At 46.0% G+C, this 18,908-nt stretch overlaps 1 protein-coding gene across 1 annotated transcript in view; it reads left to right on the top strand.

Annotated features, from left to right (window-relative positions):
- The window catches only part of tesk1b (testis associated actin remodelling kinase 1b), a 36,969-nt gene extending 18,720 nt beyond the window's left edge, over positions 1-18,249 (top strand). The window contains exons 3-11 of the mRNA XM_015344706.2: positions 1,972-2,093; positions 2,842-2,890; positions 4,613-4,759; positions 5,546-5,628; positions 11,978-12,068; positions 13,319-13,402; positions 14,561-14,647; positions 14,846-14,954; positions 15,154-18,249. Coding sequence (XP_015200192.2) covers positions 1,972-2,093; positions 2,842-2,890; positions 4,613-4,759; positions 5,546-5,628; positions 11,978-12,068; positions 13,319-13,402; positions 14,561-14,647; positions 14,846-14,954; positions 15,154-16,370 — 1,989 coding nt within the window. The 3' untranslated portion in view covers positions 16,371-18,249. The remainder of the gene's footprint in view (positions 1-1,971; positions 2,094-2,841; positions 2,891-4,612; positions 4,760-5,545; positions 5,629-11,977; positions 12,069-13,318; positions 13,403-14,560; positions 14,648-14,845; positions 14,955-15,153) is intronic.
- Positions 18,250-18,908: the final 659 nt, after the last annotated feature.

Here is an 18,908-nt window from a genome sequence, read left to right as displayed (position 1 = left end):
TGTGGCTGCAAGGATCAGAGAGGTGCGGCTCAGGTTCTTCTTGCCAAAAATGTGAGGGCCTAACTATGTCAGAGCATGCCTAGCTTTTCCAGGGAAGGAGAGGGTGTGGGCACTCATCAGTCTGTTTTTATGTGTGGAGTGATGTCCATTGAAGTTCAACAGTATATCAATTGAAACGCACAGTTTTCCTGGGCTAATGACAGGCAGGGAGTTGTGGGACTGCATGCTCAGACTATTAAATTTTCTGAGAGGCTACAGTCCAGCTTGCCTTTGGGCAGCAGACAGGGAATTGTTGTTGGAACTGCATGACACAAATGTTTCCTTGCAATGTGGTTACACAGAAGCTTTATACAAAAGTGTGGTACTTAAGAAGAAAGCATCTCAATTTCTCTCGTTTGGTGATCATCTCCTGGAATAGAACAAGGAAATGCTTTGTGGAAGCAAAATGTTTCTGGATTTATTGCTTTGATATAAGGGAGTTTGACTAGCTCTGGTCACTTTAAAGAGGTGCGAGTTGTCTGTGATCTGGGAGAGAGGACTGGTGTGATCTGCTGGTTGAAGGTTTAGTGAGCAGCAGCTGGAGCAGATCCTGCACTCTGCTGTATGTGTAAATACACAGCCTTTATCTAGACCCAGAAACGTGTCCACAATTGCAGTCCAATTTTCCTGCTCCCCTGTTGTGTGAAGCACTAACATCTCAGTACTCTGGCTTCATAGTTGCTCTCAGGTACCTGACTGTAGGAGTGAAGTGACTTTCCAGCAGCTCTTGACATAGCTGGGAAAACAGTAGCTGTAGCAGAAGCAGGAAGTAAAGGACAGTTAGGAGCTCAGTGATCTTGGGAAGTACTACAGCCTGCTTCCTGTAAGATCCCAGGGAAGGATGTTTCTTTCTGCACCCTGAAAGCTCTATGTTGGAAGAAAGGGTGACACTGGACGATGCAGTACGCTTAGTCTTGGCCACTTCACGACAACGGTGAAGTTTGACTTTGTCCCTCCATGGCAGCATCTGCGTTCCTCAGTCAGACCTTTGCTTAAATGTATTGTTGATGCCAGCAGGACCAGATCCAGGACAAGCAGGAAGGCTAAATGATCCCAGATGTTCCTTTGTACTTCCCAAGAAAATGTACTTGAGAGAGGGCTTTGATTTATTTACTTCTGGGCTGAATTTGTTCTGCTGTCTGAAGAGTCCTGGGGTAGTTGTATTGGATATTTAAAACTGGCAGCAGTACGTGCTTGTAATTAGGGAGACCAAGCTAAGCACTCTAATGGGATGTAAGGTGTAATCCTCAAGGTCCAGACAGACACAGTTCTGTATCTCAAACTGTATATGCTCATGGTACCAGGAAGTCTGCTGCAAGCCCGTGAGGGCAGTACTGGCTATATAGTAGTACAGGATTTATGAGGGTAGGTCATGTGTATCTTCTGTAGAATTTCTTAGCTGTTTGAGATAATAGCTGGTCAGCAGGACATTGGCATGCTTTGCTTGCAGCCTAAGATAATCAGGACTAGAACATCTGGATTCAGTAGTGTGGGATTTAATGAGGCAGGATGCCAGAGTGGTAGATATTGTATGCAAGGCATGAAGGATCAGACAGTTCTTGATATTGGGTTATCTCAACCCCCATCTTTGCATTTCATTTCAGTTGAAGTTGGAATCGTGCAAACCCAATTTGTTATAGCTCCCTTTGCAGCTGTTTGCCACAGAGCACTTGACAGAATCATGTAACACTTAACACCGATGTATGGCAGTGATAAATTGAAGAGACGGGCTTGCTGCGAAGCGATGTGCAGAATTGTTTCTTTTTTCCTCAACCCTGACAAGCTCCAGCTCCGCGACCACATTAATAAGGAGAGGATACAGCTGTGGCCAGTGCAGATGGTCTTTCCAGACCGCCGCGCCTTGACGTGAGGGGCGCGTGGCCAGGCGGAAGGCGGCAGTGCAGTCACGTTGTGCTTGTTCTCTCCCTGCAGGTCAGGCACAGGATCACTGGCCAGGTGATGGTGCTGAAGATGAACAAGCTGGCCAGCAACAGAGCCAACATGCTGAGGGAGGTGCAGCTGATGAACCGGCTGTGCCACCCCAACATCCTGAGGTCAGCTTGACCTGCGATGACCATCTCTGAAGGGCTCATAATTGAGATATGATTTAAGCGCCACCTCATGAGCACAGTGTTTTCAGTCCTGCTGTTGGTTACTGACCTGGCACCTACTGAGGTCATTTCAGCTATTAACTGCCTTAAAGTCTGATTGACAATGAAAATAATCTGTGTGTTTCCTGTAAAATCTCTGTCCCCACCGGAACATTTTAAAATATACAAGTTTGATGGTTAACTGCCTAATGTTAATCTGAAACGGTTTTTCACTTTGTAGCTCCTCTTGGGACTGTAGTCTCAAATTTGTGCTTTTCATATGTCAAAACTCGCCTCTCTGTCAATCTGTGAGTTTTCAGAAAGGCTCCAGAAATGAACTGGTGGCGCTCAGTACTGGGAATCCCAGTCACAGTTCGCATGACCCAGGCTTATACGTGGAGCTCATTCTGCACTCGGGGTACAAAGGTTTTGGTTGAGTCTTATTAGTTCTTTTAAAAAATCCAATTAACTACAAGAATTAACTTGGAAAGAACAGTTGCATGTTGACTTGCCTTGACTCGGCCGTACACTGGTGCTTTCTCGCTGGCACCGAGTTTCTCCCGGGCCTTCCCTGACACACTGGCATACTGGCATGGCAGCTCTGGACACTGACTAGCAAAGGTAGCTGCTGGCTGCAGACATGGTTTGGAACTGTGCCCTTCAGCACACTAATGTTGTTCTTTCTTCCTCCTGACCCCGTCTGTGTCTGCAGGTTCCTGGGGGTGTGTGTTCACGAGGGCCAGCTCCACGCTCTCACCGAGGTACTGTCCTTGGGGCTGCAGCCTCTCTCCCTTGGGCACGTCACTGCTCTGCACGGCAGTAAAACAGGGCTCTTCGAAAAAAGACGTTCTATATGGTCAGACAGCACTACATATGACAGCTCACTCGCTTGTTTGTAGTGGAGATTACTTGCACTTTGTGCTGCTTACAGATTACATGGTGGACATTAAAATGTTTTCAGCACTATATAAGTTCTTTAAAAAGAGAATTTCAGAACCTTTGCCAGTTATTACACATAGATTGGCACTGGTACTTAGTGTAGCACCAGACTGGTGGACTTGTAACTGGGAGGCTGTGGGATCTAAATGGGAGTTCTGGGTGGAACACTGCTGTCATGCCCTTGAGCAAGGTGCTTCACTCGGATTGCTGTAATAACATCCCCAGCTATGTAAAATAAAACACTGTGTGGTGATACTCTTGAGCCTTTCAGTAAATCCATAATAGTAATAGTAAATGTTTTAGAAGGTGCAGTTCATGCTTTTTACGTTAACTGACCTGTATTCTTCTGTAGCTTTCCAAGAATGTAACCTGATTGGATTTGAAATGAGACTGAAGGGGACAATAGCTCTGTCCTGACTCAGGGCTCTACTGCAGTGTTCAGTTCTGAGTAGCTCAGGCAGCTGGTCTCTCAGAACAGCCGGAGGCTCTGCTGCCTCATAAAAGATTCAGTAGGCAGGTGTATCATTTTTCATTCAGCAAAGCAAAGAGCATCCTTTGTCACCTTTGACCCGGACACTGTGTGACTGATTGGCCTAGGCACTGTCACTGTCTCCTTGTCGCTAAGTGTGTCACTGTGGCAGTGTTTCACTGCAACCCTACCCTGGTGTTTTACTAATACCAGGTCTCTACCAGGTCTCTAGTGTTACTTCAGTGGGAAACATACTGTTCCTGCTTGGATTATTGCAGCACAAACAAGAGAGACGTGGTGTTCCTGCTCTGATAATCGTGGTTTATTCTTATCTCTCGGGGCCCTCAGAAGAGAGTTACATAAACCCACTCTTCACTATTCCAGTTAAAAGTTAAGAGAGAACGTGACAGTGTCTGTCACTCTGTTCCTGCCAGTGTTTTTCAAGTTAACGGTTTGTGTTTCTGCAGATGAGTGATCGTGGTTGGTTTTCAGCTCTGTTCTCCAGAAAGCTGTACAAGTGGAATTGCTGAGAACAGTCAAGAGATTGCTGGTTGTTCCAGGCACTGGTGGTGGTTTTTTGGATTAAAGGGACAAGTCCAGAAAAAAGCAGTTCATCCTGTTGTTTTAATGAAGTAAAAGTTTTTTTCAAGCTTTACTTGGTTGATTAATGATTAGCAGTTTCTAAAGCTTTTCAAGCATTCATTGAGGATACCCCCTTTTAAGATTTTACTGAGTTAAATGGTGTTTATTGCACTTTATTAGCATCTTTGTTGTGTGTGACTCTGTACTAGTGTGATTTGTTGTGGATTTTTGTGAAACCAGGGCTCCTCTGGGTTACGATGGCTCCTGCTGTGCTGTAGCCCTGTTCTTTTGCAGTCAGGGTCATATCGCCTGGGGCAGTGAACAGTTAATTACCCACAGAGGTGCTCAGGTGGTCTAAGAAGAGTGAGACCATCCCTTGGGGGTCAGATAGAGGGACAGTCGTGCCCCAGCGGTCTCCCTTTTGCTGAGCCTTCATTGTTCACTGCAGTGTATCACTGTAAGGTTATTGTTCCTGCCACTCATGTTGTTGCAGTACATTAATGGCGGGAACCTGGAGCAACTGCTGGACAGCGATGTGTACCTGTCATGGGCGGTGAGGATGGGGCTATCTCTAGACATCGCGCGGGGACTGCAGTACCTGCACAGCAAGGGCATCTTCCACAGGGACCTCACCTCCAAGGTACAGCCTACAGGCACTTCATGACGCACTGTGCACGTTAAAACATTCACTGCCAAGCCACACTGTCTATACATACAGTACCTCACAGACACGTCATGCACTCTGTATAAAGACATGTATCAATAATGCATCTGGTCACTTTGTATATACTGTACTGTACGTACTCCACACAGCTATGAACACAGGAAAGGTTACAGTAAAGAGGAGGCCATTCAGGCCACCTAGCCTGTTTGTTAGTGCTTAAGTAGTCCAGGGATCTCATCCAGCTGTTTCTTGAAGGAAACCAGGGTATCAGCTTCATATACAGTGTATAAACACTTTTTTTGCAGTGTATATACAGACAGAGAGGAACCTCCCTCTGTGTATATAAGCACTTCAGACTATTCTTCTGCAGACATGCACAAGTCTAGGTGAGGACAATGACATATCCGAAGAAAACAATGTCTAATGTTTGATGGGTACATCTTCACTGCCATTCTTTTGTTTCACTCGTGCACATAAAAATTGTGTCCACTTTTACTGAAATATGAGGCTTTGGACACTACCCATTCTCAATGAAGCCCAATGCAGGTGAAGGCTGGTGTTCGCCAGCCCTGTTGTACTGTATATCTGCTCTGTCCACAGAGATACTCCTTCATTCACCCACATTGGAACTCCTCTAATGAACTAGATGTGAAGATCTCAGGAGCCTCTTCATTTTGTCTCCAGTCTTCTCCTCTCTCTTTGTCCTCCTCTTTTTTCTCTCTCTGCCATGTCTCACTCCTCCTCCTCTCTCTGTCCCTGCAGAACTGTCTAGTGCGCTGTGAGAATGGGCTCTTCACTGCTGTGGTGGGAGACTTCGGGTTGGCAGAGAAAATCCCTGACTACAGGTCAGTCTCCTCCCATCCTAAATAGCAACAGCAAATCAGCGTTCACATTACAAGTTTTGTTGGGTTTGCGTCTCTTGACTGTGGAATACTGCTCCACTCCTGACCTCTTGGATTGTCATGTAGCTCTGATGGCTTATGCCTCTCTCTCTCCCATACATTCTCCTCTCTCCAGGCTGTCTGCAGACTTGTGAGCACTTTATCCGTTCAGGTGGTTTGTCATCGACCAATACTGCATAAAGTGTTGCCTCCATGCAGGATATGGTGCCATTTACGCTTCTTTGCCAAGATGCCAGTGGTCCAGATGTTGTCTTTGTCTTCCCTCCAAGGCTGGTGGCTGAGCTCTTTGAGAGCCTGCCAGCAGATGGCGCTGTTTCAGGGAGAGGTCTGGGCTTCGAAGTGCTGTGTGGCGACGGGAAACAAGGTGGCCGCTGTTCAGTTGGGACAGAGAGCATTGATGAGAAGAAGCCCAGGGCGAGGTCTTGACTCGGCTCCTGGATTGGTGGAGGTGTTTGCAGGATTTTTGGGAAGCCTTTGCTTTCCCTTGTATTGTAGTCAGGTACATAATTTACATTCAGGTGTGTAGCTGTGTCAGCATGCTACGCTGTGAACACCTCTCTACCTCTCACACCTGAAGAAGGCTCCACGGCTGAAACGTTCTGTTTTCTTTCTTCTTTTTTTCAGCATGGAATAAACCTATTGTTCCTTTACATAACTTGCAACTGACTTGGTCAAACGACATTGTCACTAATTCTCCATCTGATTTCTCTTGTTGGCTTTGTGTTCTGTAAGTGTTTTCTGTGGCATACAAATTCTATCAAAAGAATTAGTTCCAGGGTAAGCTCCTTGCCACACTGATTTCGGACTCCTTTAAGTAAAGCCTGCTAGGATGTTTGAAAGAATCAGTATGTGTGTGTCTGTGCTTTGCTCGTTTTTGTGCTCTGCTAGTTCGCCAGCTCCCACTCCATGTGCCTGTTACTTTCTGCGTCTGTCACATCACACACTGCACTGCTGGCCTTGCCTGTGTTTGGAAACAGCTAGCAAGTTCCTTAGTCATTCAGCCTTTCTGACACCCAATGGGTTCCGTCTTAGAATCTTAGAGTTAAATGTTTCTAACGTGTCCGGAACAGGCTGATTGATCTGTAATTCCTCTTGGCGCTGCAGCTCAGTGCTACTCTGTTCTTGTCTTTCGGTGTGTATACCCTTGCATTCCTCGTCTGTGAGGAGGGGAGCGAGTCTGTTCAGGTCGCAGGCTGGGTGCAGGTTTGATGTGTAACGTTTCTGCTGGACGCAGTGTTGATCAGGGGGAAGTTGGGGGTGTGTGGGGTGGGGGGGCGGGGCACAGTCTGGGGAGGGCCAGCTGAGTGTTTGGATACATATCCAAATATGGAGAAACTATTCCACACTGCATGCACACTTTGTCTGCTCAGTGCTGTTTTCATCCGCGTTTCCCAGAAAGGGTATTCTTGGGCCGGAGCTGGCTTTTCCATGCAGCTCAGTCTCTCTGATGAGCCCTCCTCACTCTCGCTCTCTTTATCACCAACAGTAGTTGTGGTTTGATAACGAAAATAAATGCACAGAAACAGGATCTTACCCCACCACCACCATCACCCTTCTCTCTCTGTCTCTCTTCCTCTCTCTCCCTCTATCACGCCGACAGCATTTGTCTCGGCTGCCCAGTGTGCTCTTTTTCCTCTTTTACTGCTGTGTAAATCCGTCAGTGTGTCTGGGCTGGTGGATGTGATGGATGGCAGGTGTCAGTGACAGCGTATGACCTTTGCGCAGTGACTCTTGTCTCCGAGCCATCTCCCTCAGAAAGGAGACTCAGAGCCTGGCAACAGGCTCATCAGGAGCTCTGTTACTTTACAGAGACCTGCCAGATAATTTGGAGCTTATCTCCAAATCTTTTGAGTAGTGTAGTTTTTCCACATCCTGTGGTATCGGGTCTCCATCTGAACATCTGCATCGGGCCATGCACATGCAGATATAGCTGTACAAGTACTCTTCTGTGTGACTCTGCTCCCTTCCAGTACTTGGTCATGTGCTGCATGGTCTTCCTTCAACATTTATATCGAAGGCCAAAGCAGTAAAACTGTTGTCACCCCCCTGTGGATATTTAAAAAACAGCATTAAAAACATAACAGATAGGCACTCGCTATATTTTTAGTGCCTCTCACTGTACGAGATGAAGAACAGCCCTTGGAGAGTGAGTCAGGACAGGCTTGTGTATAGGATAAGCACTGTGTCTGCTTGGTAGAGCTGTGGGGGTATACAGCAGTTCTACAGCCCTGTGACCTCTCTAGATGTTACGGCATCTGAAGTAGGATGAATTGAGTTTCATGAATAGAGCATTAGGGTGGCATGTTGGAGCACTGGTTGTGTGTGGAGTTTGTATGTTCTCCACATTTTCACATGAGTTTCCTCCTACAGTCCAAAAACATACTGGTATGTTAATTGGCTGGGATGAGTGTGTGTGTCTGTGTTTGTATGTGTCCTTTGATGGACAGGCATCCTGTCAAAGGTGTATCTTGCCTTTTGCCCTTTGCTTGTTGGGTTAGACTCTGGCATCCCCAGCAGCCCTGTACTTTATAAAGCAGTTAGAAAACAGTAGCATTATTATGTGTGTACCAAAAAGATGAGTGAGACGGAGGATGTGGTAGGGTATTAATGTATCAGAAATACACAGAAACTAATACAAGAATCATGTTTCAAAATGGTCAAACACAGGTCAAACTCTGTAACTTAAATTCTTCATGAGAAGTATGCTGTAGACTGCTAGAGAAATAAAGAACATTTTACAAAGTGAAGTTTACCTGTTACAAAAGACAGACAATAGTGGGGAAATTGAGTTTCACTCACTGTTTCCAAAGAATGTTTGAAGAAAGCAGACGAAACCACATGTTGTAGATTACTGTGAGCCCTAAACTGTCTGTGTGTTTAAATGCTAATGGCAAAATTTTAAGTGTTCTGTTTCTTGTCAAAAATGCTTGTATTTCACACTATTGGCCAGGGCAGGTATAAATCTACGACTCTGGCCGCGGTATGAAGTCAGCGACGCCAGAGTTCTCTGGCAATGTAGCTTCGGCAAAAAGTGGTCCACTGACAAATAGAACATCTCAATCTTGGTAACCTTTTCATATTTATTTGAGTTAAAGTAATTGCATAAGTGCTCTTTTCTGGTCTGTGCATTTATACATGTGGCAACATCAGGATAAATTATCCCCAGCACCTTATCCTGCCCTGGAAAAGACCAGAATGAGCCAGCAGGATGTTGAAGCTTGTATGAAATCTTCTTGTCGGGTGTCATTATGCTTTCTTAACATGCCTCGAAAGTTGCATTTATAAATGTGAAGAGGTGAAAAAACGCAAGGTTCTGGTGATAGAGGAGGCTGTATCTCAATCATCGGCCACCAAGAGGACGATCTGTCCTCTTCTCGAACCACTTATTAAACAATCATTCCATTGTGCAGCTAAATCATCTCAGTCATTTAACTACTGCAGTTTATATGCACAAGGATGTGATCTATGGCTGTTGACACTTAATCATGTGTTTATCCTCTAGTCACAGATTATGCATCGATGGATTTAGCTGATAGTTGGGCATATGTATAACATGTCAACAGAATAGTTTTGCTCTGAAGAGATATATTAAAATTATTGAAATGAGAAAAGTGTCATAACAAGCTACAGCATGCTGTTTCGAGCTGTATAAAACAAAAACTAATAGGCATTTCCAAAGAGCGTGTAAATGTCACAGCTTGGTGAAAGAGTCCAGGTGATGTATTTTGCTGTTAAATCTAATCAGTGACAGTTGGTTGGCCCGTTCCATCATGGATTAAGGTTGCTACGTGAAAACTTGCCTGTACAAAGCAACACTTCTCTTGGCATTTACAGAATTGGAATCAACAGACAAATATTGTTTAGCTTCATGTTAAGCTAGAAAATAATTTTTGAGCTTCATTTGTAAATCCTCCAAACACATTCCTTCTGCCGTGTTTGTTAATCTGGATTTCTATTCATCCCCAACGTCTGGAGTAGTCTAATGGTAAGTGATCTTCATTCATGCTGCTCCCTTGTTTTGGGTCAAATATCTTGGCTGATTTGAGAAATCTGTGAGCTTGACAAAACAAAACATGTTTTCTTTAATTGATCCGTGTTGAAAATGAGCCAACAGTTTTTCAGCAACTTCGCTAAAGGCTTTAACACAATTAAATGTCAGTTGCGTGTCTGTACTCTGCCATTCAGGTATGTTCTTTAATTTTACAACAGAATTGTGTTGCACAAGGCATGTGTAGAGCACAGCCTTTCTGTTCCATTTAATCTCCAAAATTTACTTTCCTGCTTGGGCAATGTTAAAGTTTTTTTTAAGGGTTGCAATCGGATTAACATAAAAAAACTTGCCTGCTGTGGACGAACTATTTTCCTATCTATTACCTGCAGGCATTACATGTTGGGTATACTGTTATTGTTGCAGAATGTCATTGTATGCCTTGATCATACAATGAGAAGTCATTCTTGGAGTGCAGAGAAGCTGTTAGAACCGGTCACGAATATCTCATTGTCCTTGTAAAAAAAAATCTTAGAGATCTGTAGGTTTGAAAGCTGCTACAAATATGCTTAGACAGTTTGATCAGTTCTTGTAAGCTGGCTGTTTGTGGTAAACACTCCTTCCCTGGTTGACCTGTTGTAGGAATTGCTGCTCTCTTAATACATTTTTTTTGAGAAATGCTACACATCTTGGGATGGTGGGCTTTTCCGCCTGTAATGCAGCTGTAGTACAACTGTAGTGCATCCGAAGACCCCTGTCTGGTTTGGTAAATTACAGCCTCCCAGAATTCCAAACTCTTTCCCTCGCTGTCTTTACAGAGGACTCCCTCGAGTGTCACACACGGCCTTTCATTTTTTGTGCATTTGTGATTTGGAGTGTTTGTGTATTCTTAACTTTTCAGTGTGTTCCAGGTCTCACAAATATGTTGGTGTGCAGTTAAACAATGTAATTACACTTATTTAAATGCTTTTGTTGTCTTATTACAGTTTTTGTGTTTCAGTAGGGGGGTATGCCTCAGTTAAGGTTTGTGTATGTGGGGGAGGGTGTGAATGAAGGATTGTGTGTATTTTGGTGTGGGGGGAATGAGTTTCAGTTGTTTCCATAAAACCAGCTTCACCATATTGCACTATAACATATTGGATTTTATGGTACTGTTATTACTGTTTTGTGCAACAAGCTTTGATTTACCTGTGTAACTTCATGCCAGTAAAGGCCATTCTGACTCTGGGTGTGTGTGTTATGGTATACCGCAGACAGAGGAATGTGGCCAGTTTTCATTCCATAAACCAGTGTTTCGGTGCGTCACAAAATTCTAATTTGTTTCATTTTCCAGGGAATGATGAAGATATCTATCTGTTTTTTGTATTCTGTTGTTGGTAACCTGACAGACTTGGCTGTGTGCCCTGATGATCTACCAAATTTCCCAAAGGCCTGATCTCCTGGAAACAGGCTAGTTTCTGGTCTCACTCAGGCATGTCTGTCACTCACAGAGTGGCAGCTGATATCACAATGATCCTGCCAAGCAGCATCTATGTGGAGAGAGGGGCCTGCACTGGTACACATCTGCACTAACACCTTGCCCTCTTGCGTGAGCATGGCATCTCCCTGGGCTCGCTCATGCCTCGAGCTGGCCTACTGTGGCAGGGGTATGTCCCTGGGCCCCACACCTTGCTGCACTAGTGTTGTAGACCTTGAGACAGGTCCTCAGTGCCAGCAGTAGGTGCTAGTGCAGTTTCCTGGTGGCTTAGAAAGCCCCATGCTCTTTCTCTGCTAGTGTTGTTTACCTCTGGAAAACAGCACCCTGATGTTCCGATAGTCTAGTAGCGGTTATAGCTTACTGTATGATATGCAAGATAGTTAAGTCGACATTCAGAAATAAACTGAATCATAACTGAATGTTTGTTTTGTAGACCAAAGTATTAGATGTCTACAAACAGGTAAGCCGGGTAAAGCTGAGTAATAAACGTGTTAATTCATTCATTGGGCTCCTCTGTTCAGCCTGTCTGGGTGCTGGTGGCCGATTTCATTCAGCTGCTTCTTGAAGGAACTTGCAGTGTTTTAGCTCTTCATGGTTCACTTCTTTTGCACCTCACTTTGAACTACTTTCACGTTAATGCTAGAGGTGGATGATTACAGTGATGATTATTTTTACAATGTTTAGTATTTTTCCTGCATTTTTGGGGGGGATTTCCATAACCTGCGAGATTGTGTTCTGCTACCACAGGGAGCAACACTGTGGACAAATAGAGTTGTGGTGAGGGTACAGGACGGAGGCGCTGAGTCCTGTTGTCTTCTCTCTTGCAGTGAGGGTGTGGAGAAGCAGCCTCTGGCCGTAGTGGGCTCCCCCTACTGGATGGCTCCAGAAGTGCTGAGAGGAGAGCTGTACAATGAGAAGGTATAAGAGCAGATGAGTCTAAGAGATGCTGAGGCTTTTTGTTTTGGCTGGTGAGAAACCAGGCAGAAATGGCCAAATGTTTTTAAAAAGCACAGCTCTGGGCAGAAGCTGATCTAGGCAGATCTGCTCGGGAATGTTTCTTATTCATTTTCTTTTTACAAATGACACAAAAGGAGAGTGTAAACTAGGGCTGGGCGATATGGCCAAAAACATTATCATGATAAAAATGTTCATATCAGTCGATATCGATAATTATCACGATAAATGTCAAATCATTATTTCTTTCAAGTTTAAAGGCAGATTTTTTCTCCTGAGTGAAAGTTGAAGAAACCAGACAGTTAATTGGTAAATTAAACAACTCTTTATTTTAATAACACAACAAACACTTGCCAAACAGCAGAATCATTAAACAAATCTGAGGTAGAGAGTATTCAAGTCTTTTTTATGTCAAAATATGCATGAGTAAAATTTACAAAATAAATATCTTAATAGAAAAATTAAATACTGCAGTGTGATAAAACACAATAGAAGATGGCTAAGACAGACTGCAATGTTTAAAGTGCTCTGTTTTATGTCTGATCATAAAAGGCCAAAATATCTCCAAATTACCAACAAAGTTGAATGACCTTTTCTGTTGACGATGTCACTTTCCTTCGAGCTGGTCGTTGGCAGCACTACATTTGCTTCAGTGTCGCTCATTTCTCCACTCTAACTACAGTCCTGTCAGCCACCACCGTGTGGGTAAACAACACCACGTTAGCTGCCCAGTCTGCAACACGCACGCGCACTCGCGCAGTATTTTGCGCAAAGCATAAACATATATATCGAACATTTATCGAACTTTTGTAAAAAATATATTGCGGAAAATTATATCGCGATAATTAACGTTATCGAATTATCGCCCAGCACTAGTGTAAACTCTTCATTCTTGGGAGCGTAGGCAGGAATTACTGTATGTCTTTGCCCAACCAGAAACTCTAAATTGTTTAATTATATGCATCTTAAATGCTTACCAAATATAAATGAATAACTGATGAAGAAAGCCTGGTCAAGGGCAATTCTGAGAAGCCTTAATGAGCTTGGAAGGGATGATGCTGGTTATTCCTGCGAGTCTAGAGCCCTGCAGCTCCTGTGCAGCGCAGGCGGGTGGGAGACACCTGGGCCAGGTGAGGCCGTGAGCTCGGCATGCAGCAGAGCAGGGGAATCCACATCAGTGTCCAGACTGGTGACTGTGCTCTGTGTACCTCCAGGCGGATGTCTTTGCCTACGGGATCATCCTATGTGAGATCATCGCCCGGATACAAGCCGATCCGGACTTCCTCCCACGCGCTGAGGTATAGCTTGATAGAGCAAAGGGTGGGATACATGGAGGGGAGATACAACCTGGAAAGTAAAGACTTCTAATAGGAGAGTTGAATTACCTAGTACAAGCACCAGGACTGGCTACATTCCAGCTTCCCATCTTTCGGCCTTGGCTGGAGAACTGAGAGTCCAGGACCCATCCTGTTTCAGGAGCAGGCGGGGCTACGCTTCGCAACTCGGCAGAATATCAGCGTCCGCACTTGTGTTTGTGCAATGTTAATAGACAAATATCAAATGATGTTGACTGTGGTTTGGCATGGATTAGAAAAGCAGTTAAGTCCCTTCAGGGTGTCTGTCTCAATCCCTTCCCAGGGGTTGTGAAATATCGACGCCCTGACTCACTCAAATCCTTGGCATTAAATGCATTTCAGCCCACAGGTAGAAATGTTGGCTGCACAGGTATCCGTGCTCCATACTCTCAGGACTTGTGTGTTTTGCGAAACTCTCACACATGTTTACGTAGTCTGGGTCAGTTCGTTACCTATGGTTGCATTGGATAGCAGGCTGAGGGCAAACATAAACTACATGGAACTGTGCTTGGCTTGAAGAGTTGAAAGAAAAATGTAGAAATTAAATGCCTAGTGTCACAAAGATGAGTTGAAATTATCTCCAGAAAAACTTTTGCCCATTTTGTTCCAAGCACAAGTGAGTTTTTTTTTTTTATGCTGTGGGATCAAACAATAAGTGATTCTTTGACTTCTCAGATGAGGTAGTTGTAGACTCACCTGTCAGCACAGCACCGTGAGTGGCTGTGGGAGCAGCTCCACCTGCTGGTGACTTGGTGGCACTGAGGCCATGTCAATGGAATGAGCTGGGAAGCTGTAGCTGTACTGTACACTGCTGTGTATACTGGTTATCTATTCTAGAGATGTGTTTCTAGCACAGAAAAGGATAATAGGGAAGTGATAGAGGAAGGTAAGACTATGAGTAAAGGCTTGGCCTGGTAGGCCATAGACTGCACGTACTCACAAATTCCCCCACCGTCCCTTGTTAAGATAGGACCATAATTTAAAATTGAGCTCACTGAGTAAAGACAGAGTAACAGATAGTGTTTACATTGTCAGTTTCTCCTTGGACACTGAAGTAATGCTCTTATATTCCTCTACTCTGTCTCCCTCACTCTCTCTCAGGACTTCGGTCTGGATGTAGAGTCTTTCCAGCACATGGTCGGTGACTGTCCTCCCTGCTTCCTGCAGCTGGCTGTGAACTGCTGTAATGTAAGGGTGATCGATTCCTCCACGCCTCTCTCGCTGGCCCCCTGTTACACACAGGGACTCCCCTGCGCCTCTCACTGAAATTGGAATGTTATCACAATGCTGTGCACCTGGTCCTCCTGTCTCTCCTCCCCGATGTATTCCTGTTGATCTGTGTCTTTTCTCTCCATACTGTCCTCCCTGTCTCGCTCCCTCTCTCAGATGAGTGCAGACCAGCGTCCCTCCTTCTCCGACATCGTGGTGGAGCTAGAGAGGAGAGAGCGAGAGAAGCAAATTCTGAAGGAGGAGAGCAAGGAGCCTGCAGCAGGAGGTGGGCCAGTCTGGTTAAGTGGTGCTGTGCTTGCTGACACTGATACACAGCTTAGTACAAAAATAAGTGATTTTAAAGTACTGCTGTGTTTGCCCCTTAGTTACAGTCCAGTCTGCCAAGTTTCAATGACCTGTAGTCTACGGTATTGGTAGTCAGCTGGGAGTGAACATATTCCCTGCCTCTCTCCTTTTTCTCACAGATGGCAGCCCGGTGAGGCCCCTGGTGGCCCCTGGCTCCAGCCCGGCTCGGCGGCGCTCTGTAGGCCTACCACATGACAGGGGGCTGTCCCGCAGCCAGTCAGACATGCTGCCCCCCAACTCTCCTCCCCTGCTCTCAGGCACGCCTGCCCGGGTCAACCCCTTCTCGCAGCGCCACGATCTGAACGGCGGCAAGATCAAGCTGTTCGACACGCCCAGCAAGTCGGTCATCTCTCTGACCTTTGCCCTGCCTCCGCCCCCTGATCCCTTCACTGGGTCCTCCCCCACGCCCCCTGATCTCTGGCAGGACTCCAGAGGAACCCCCCGCCGCTGTCGCTCACTTCCCTGTACCCCTGAGCTACCCCGTCCTCTGCGCCCTGTTGTGGCCCCCACTGAGAAGCAGGGTACCCCGGGACAGCAAAGCAGGGGGGTGATGATTGTCAGTACCTTCCAGGACAGAGAGGGCAAAGGACAGGAAATCCCAGAGGATGTTGGGCAGATGCTTGGGCCGGGACACTGGGATGAGCCCATCAGGAGGCAGCCTGCTGTGAGGCCTCAGGACATCGGGGGGAGAGGGCAAATAGCACAGGATCTGGGTAGCGGCGGCGAAACGACAGAGGATTCTGGGACCCCTGTGGATCTGGAGCTGGTGTCCCTGGAAATGCTGGGGGAGGGTGAGCTGGAGACCCTCTGCTTGGGGGAGCCCATGGACTGTTCAAGCAGCCCGGACACCCTGGAGGGCTCTGTCTTCCTGGAGGGGACCCCTGCAGGCCAGACCTGGCTCACTCCTCCCTCCCCATCATCCTCCATCCTGGCCAACGGCTGGGAGTCGCCGGTCTTCAACGGCCCGCCCTCGCTGCCCCCCCTCCCTCCCCTTGACAACAACAACACCACTGTTGTGGTCAGCCGGCCATTGGGCTGGGGGGGCAATGGCTACCATGGCCACACTGGAGGCCCAGCCTATCCATTGCACGGGTCCAGCACAGCCACCCTGGAGCAAGATGAGGTCATTTCCTGTCCGGGCTGCTGTCTGGCAGGGTTCAGCTTCCCCTCTGCCTGTCTGCGCCCCTCCCGGAGGAATCCCCCCCCCTACAAGAACTTGAATGGAGAGGCAGCACGAGGGCTACTGTGTCGAAACGCCAAGACCTTGGGACCCTCTCAACATACCCCCGGACACAGCGCCGAACCCAGCCTGCCCCTGCCAGAGGCGCAGACGTAGAGAGGCACCACTTGGTGCTTCAGGAGGTGCTCTGGAGGTCCAAACTGCTGTTGTTCTTGGTATAAATATTGGTCTCTTGTTCATATTTTCTCTGGGGTGGTGAAATGTAAACTGGCTCCTGGACTCTGGGTGACTGTACCTGTGCAGCATATTCGGTTAAGAGGCAGAATTTCCTCAGGAGTTATAGCAGGAGTGAGAGAGGAGATGAGAGGGAGGGATTTTCCAAGAGCCTGAGAGAAAATTGTTAACTTCAGGGTCCAGCACTGTCTCTAAGTGGAGGATTCAGCCCGTTCACTCCCACGTGTCCCTCTGAGTAGCTTTGCTCCTTGACGAACCCCTGACAGGTGATCCTTGAGTGTGGAGACCCCAGCTCAGGAAAGACAGACTTGTCTGTCTGGTATCATTAATGTGAAACCAAAGTCCAGGGTCACTCTGGCATTGGTTTTGTTCGTAGAGTAAACCATTAGTGCAGTGCTATTCAGATCTACTCCTTAATGTCCAGAAGGTCACTTGACAGGCTGGAGACAGTACTGCAGGAGGGGGTAGGAGCAGGAGCCAAGCATTGCTTGGAGAAATATCGAATGCAGGCATAGAGGAATGGAAAATGGAAAGGAAACTGAGACATAAAGCATGTACTCCACAGTGCCAGGGTCCACTTGTATGCCTTCCAGGGCTTTGTTGTCACACTCCTCGCACTATTCACTCCTTGTTCTTTAGATACAAAGTGCTGGTTTCTGGCCACTGAAATAATTTACTAGAAGATGAACTATTGAAACTGCAATTTATTGGTGTATGACAGAAAAGTGGTCAGTGTGGCATGAAAAACTTATTACTCCCACTTTATAGTACAGATTGCACTCTTTTTCATGCCACACAGTCCATTTAGGTTAACCAGCTGGCTCTATGCTATGTATCGGTGACCCAGTCCTGGCACTGCATACTGTAGCTCTGCCCACAGTCTTGCTGACTGAGCACCAAACACAATTTGCCCAGGGACTGGGAATGACCATTCATGGCATTGCATAGCTCTGCCTGTAGTCTCAGATCCAGTACTATACAAATCTGGCCACAGTTTGGGAGTAACCTACTCCTGGCTCTGCACAGCTCCGCCCGCCTGCAGTCTCTGTGACCCAATCGTGGCTCTGCACAGCTCCGCCCACGGTCTTAATGTCCCAATCATGGCTCTGCACAGCTCCGCCCACGGTCTCCCTGACCCAATCGTGGCTCTGATCATGCTCTGCCCACAGTATCGAACACATTGCAAGTGAAATGGGGGATCTTTTCTATTTATTTTAGAAAAAATAGATAAGAAAATAATGCAATGAAAAATGTATATTTTTTGTTACTAGAATTTATATTCTACATCCTGACTGCTGTACAGTAAAATGTTAAAGACTGCTTGAAACCCTGAATGCCTACTCTTTGTCCCCAAGTTTGATGTATTTATTTCTCTGGTTTGAGCAGGAGCCTGGAGGTGAGCTGGTGGTCCTGTCTGTCCACTGACTGCAGTGTCTCTGTGTCAGCAGTCATAGAGCCGTGATCACAGCGCAGCTCCCTCCGTACTCAAATGTGCAGCATGTTTCATTGCATAGAACTATTTAATCTCCACATAAAAACTTGTATTAGTTTTGTGAAAGCTGCGTGAGATAATCTGCAACTGTAAGGTGCAGTTTTCTTGCTGGGGAAATAGCAAGTGTAAACTCAGTATGATGGGTAGTGTTTCCAGACTCTGACCCAGAGACAATGAGACTGAGAGACACACCGGCCAACCTCCAGGACCATCCCTAACCCTGATGTCTAGCACTTATGGCAAAGAACAGCTTTAATGAGTTCAGATGAATATTAACTTAAATGAACCAATAAAAATATGAAGAGGAAATCTTGTGTTGAATGTTTTCTTGGTAAATGACTGTAGTTTTTAGTAGGTGTGATCCTTTACTCTGTAATCTCAGCCTGGCATTGTTCAGAGTCTCGGCTCGCTCTCCAGCAATAGTGTGTTGTACTGTAAGTGTTAGGGTTTTAGTGATGATGGGTCACTTGAACCTTGAGCGGTGGTGTCTTTTGGAAGACCAGTGATGAGTGTTCTTAGTGTGAGTTACCTGTGAAGCTGTCTCATAATGAATAGTAAGGTATGTTACCGAGTGTGGGAAAACGGCCTCTCCTTCCAAGGACAGCTGTACTCTCGATCGATGAGCAAACGCAAACTAAACTGCAACACGATGGGTCAAGAGAATCACAGTGCAGAATTTTTCTTCTGCTGCTCTATTCGTCTTCTGATCTTTGCTCTGGCACCATGCAGCTATCTAATTAAAATATGAGTAAGACTGGCCAAGGGTTCCTCAAGATGTAGAATTTGGATTTGTAGTAAATGGAGGGTTAAGTTTATGGACAAGAAATCGTAACACTTTCTGGAATGAGAAAATTAGAGAGATCAATCAAATTAGCAGAGGTATGGCCATTAAAGGGTGTTCCTTACACTAAGCAGTGTTTTTGGTTAATTTACTTTCTATCCATTCCAGTCAGAAAATGATTTTTAAC

Source organism: Lepisosteus oculatus, chromosome 1 (genome assembly GCF_040954835.1).
Source record: "Lepisosteus oculatus isolate fLepOcu1 chromosome 1, fLepOcu1.hap2, whole genome shotgun sequence".
Classification (NCBI taxonomy): domain Eukaryota; kingdom Metazoa; phylum Chordata; class Actinopteri; order Semionotiformes; family Lepisosteidae; genus Lepisosteus; species Lepisosteus oculatus.
The sequence above is the reverse complement of the archived record's forward strand: the minus strand, read 5'-3'. Positions and strand labels throughout refer to the sequence as shown.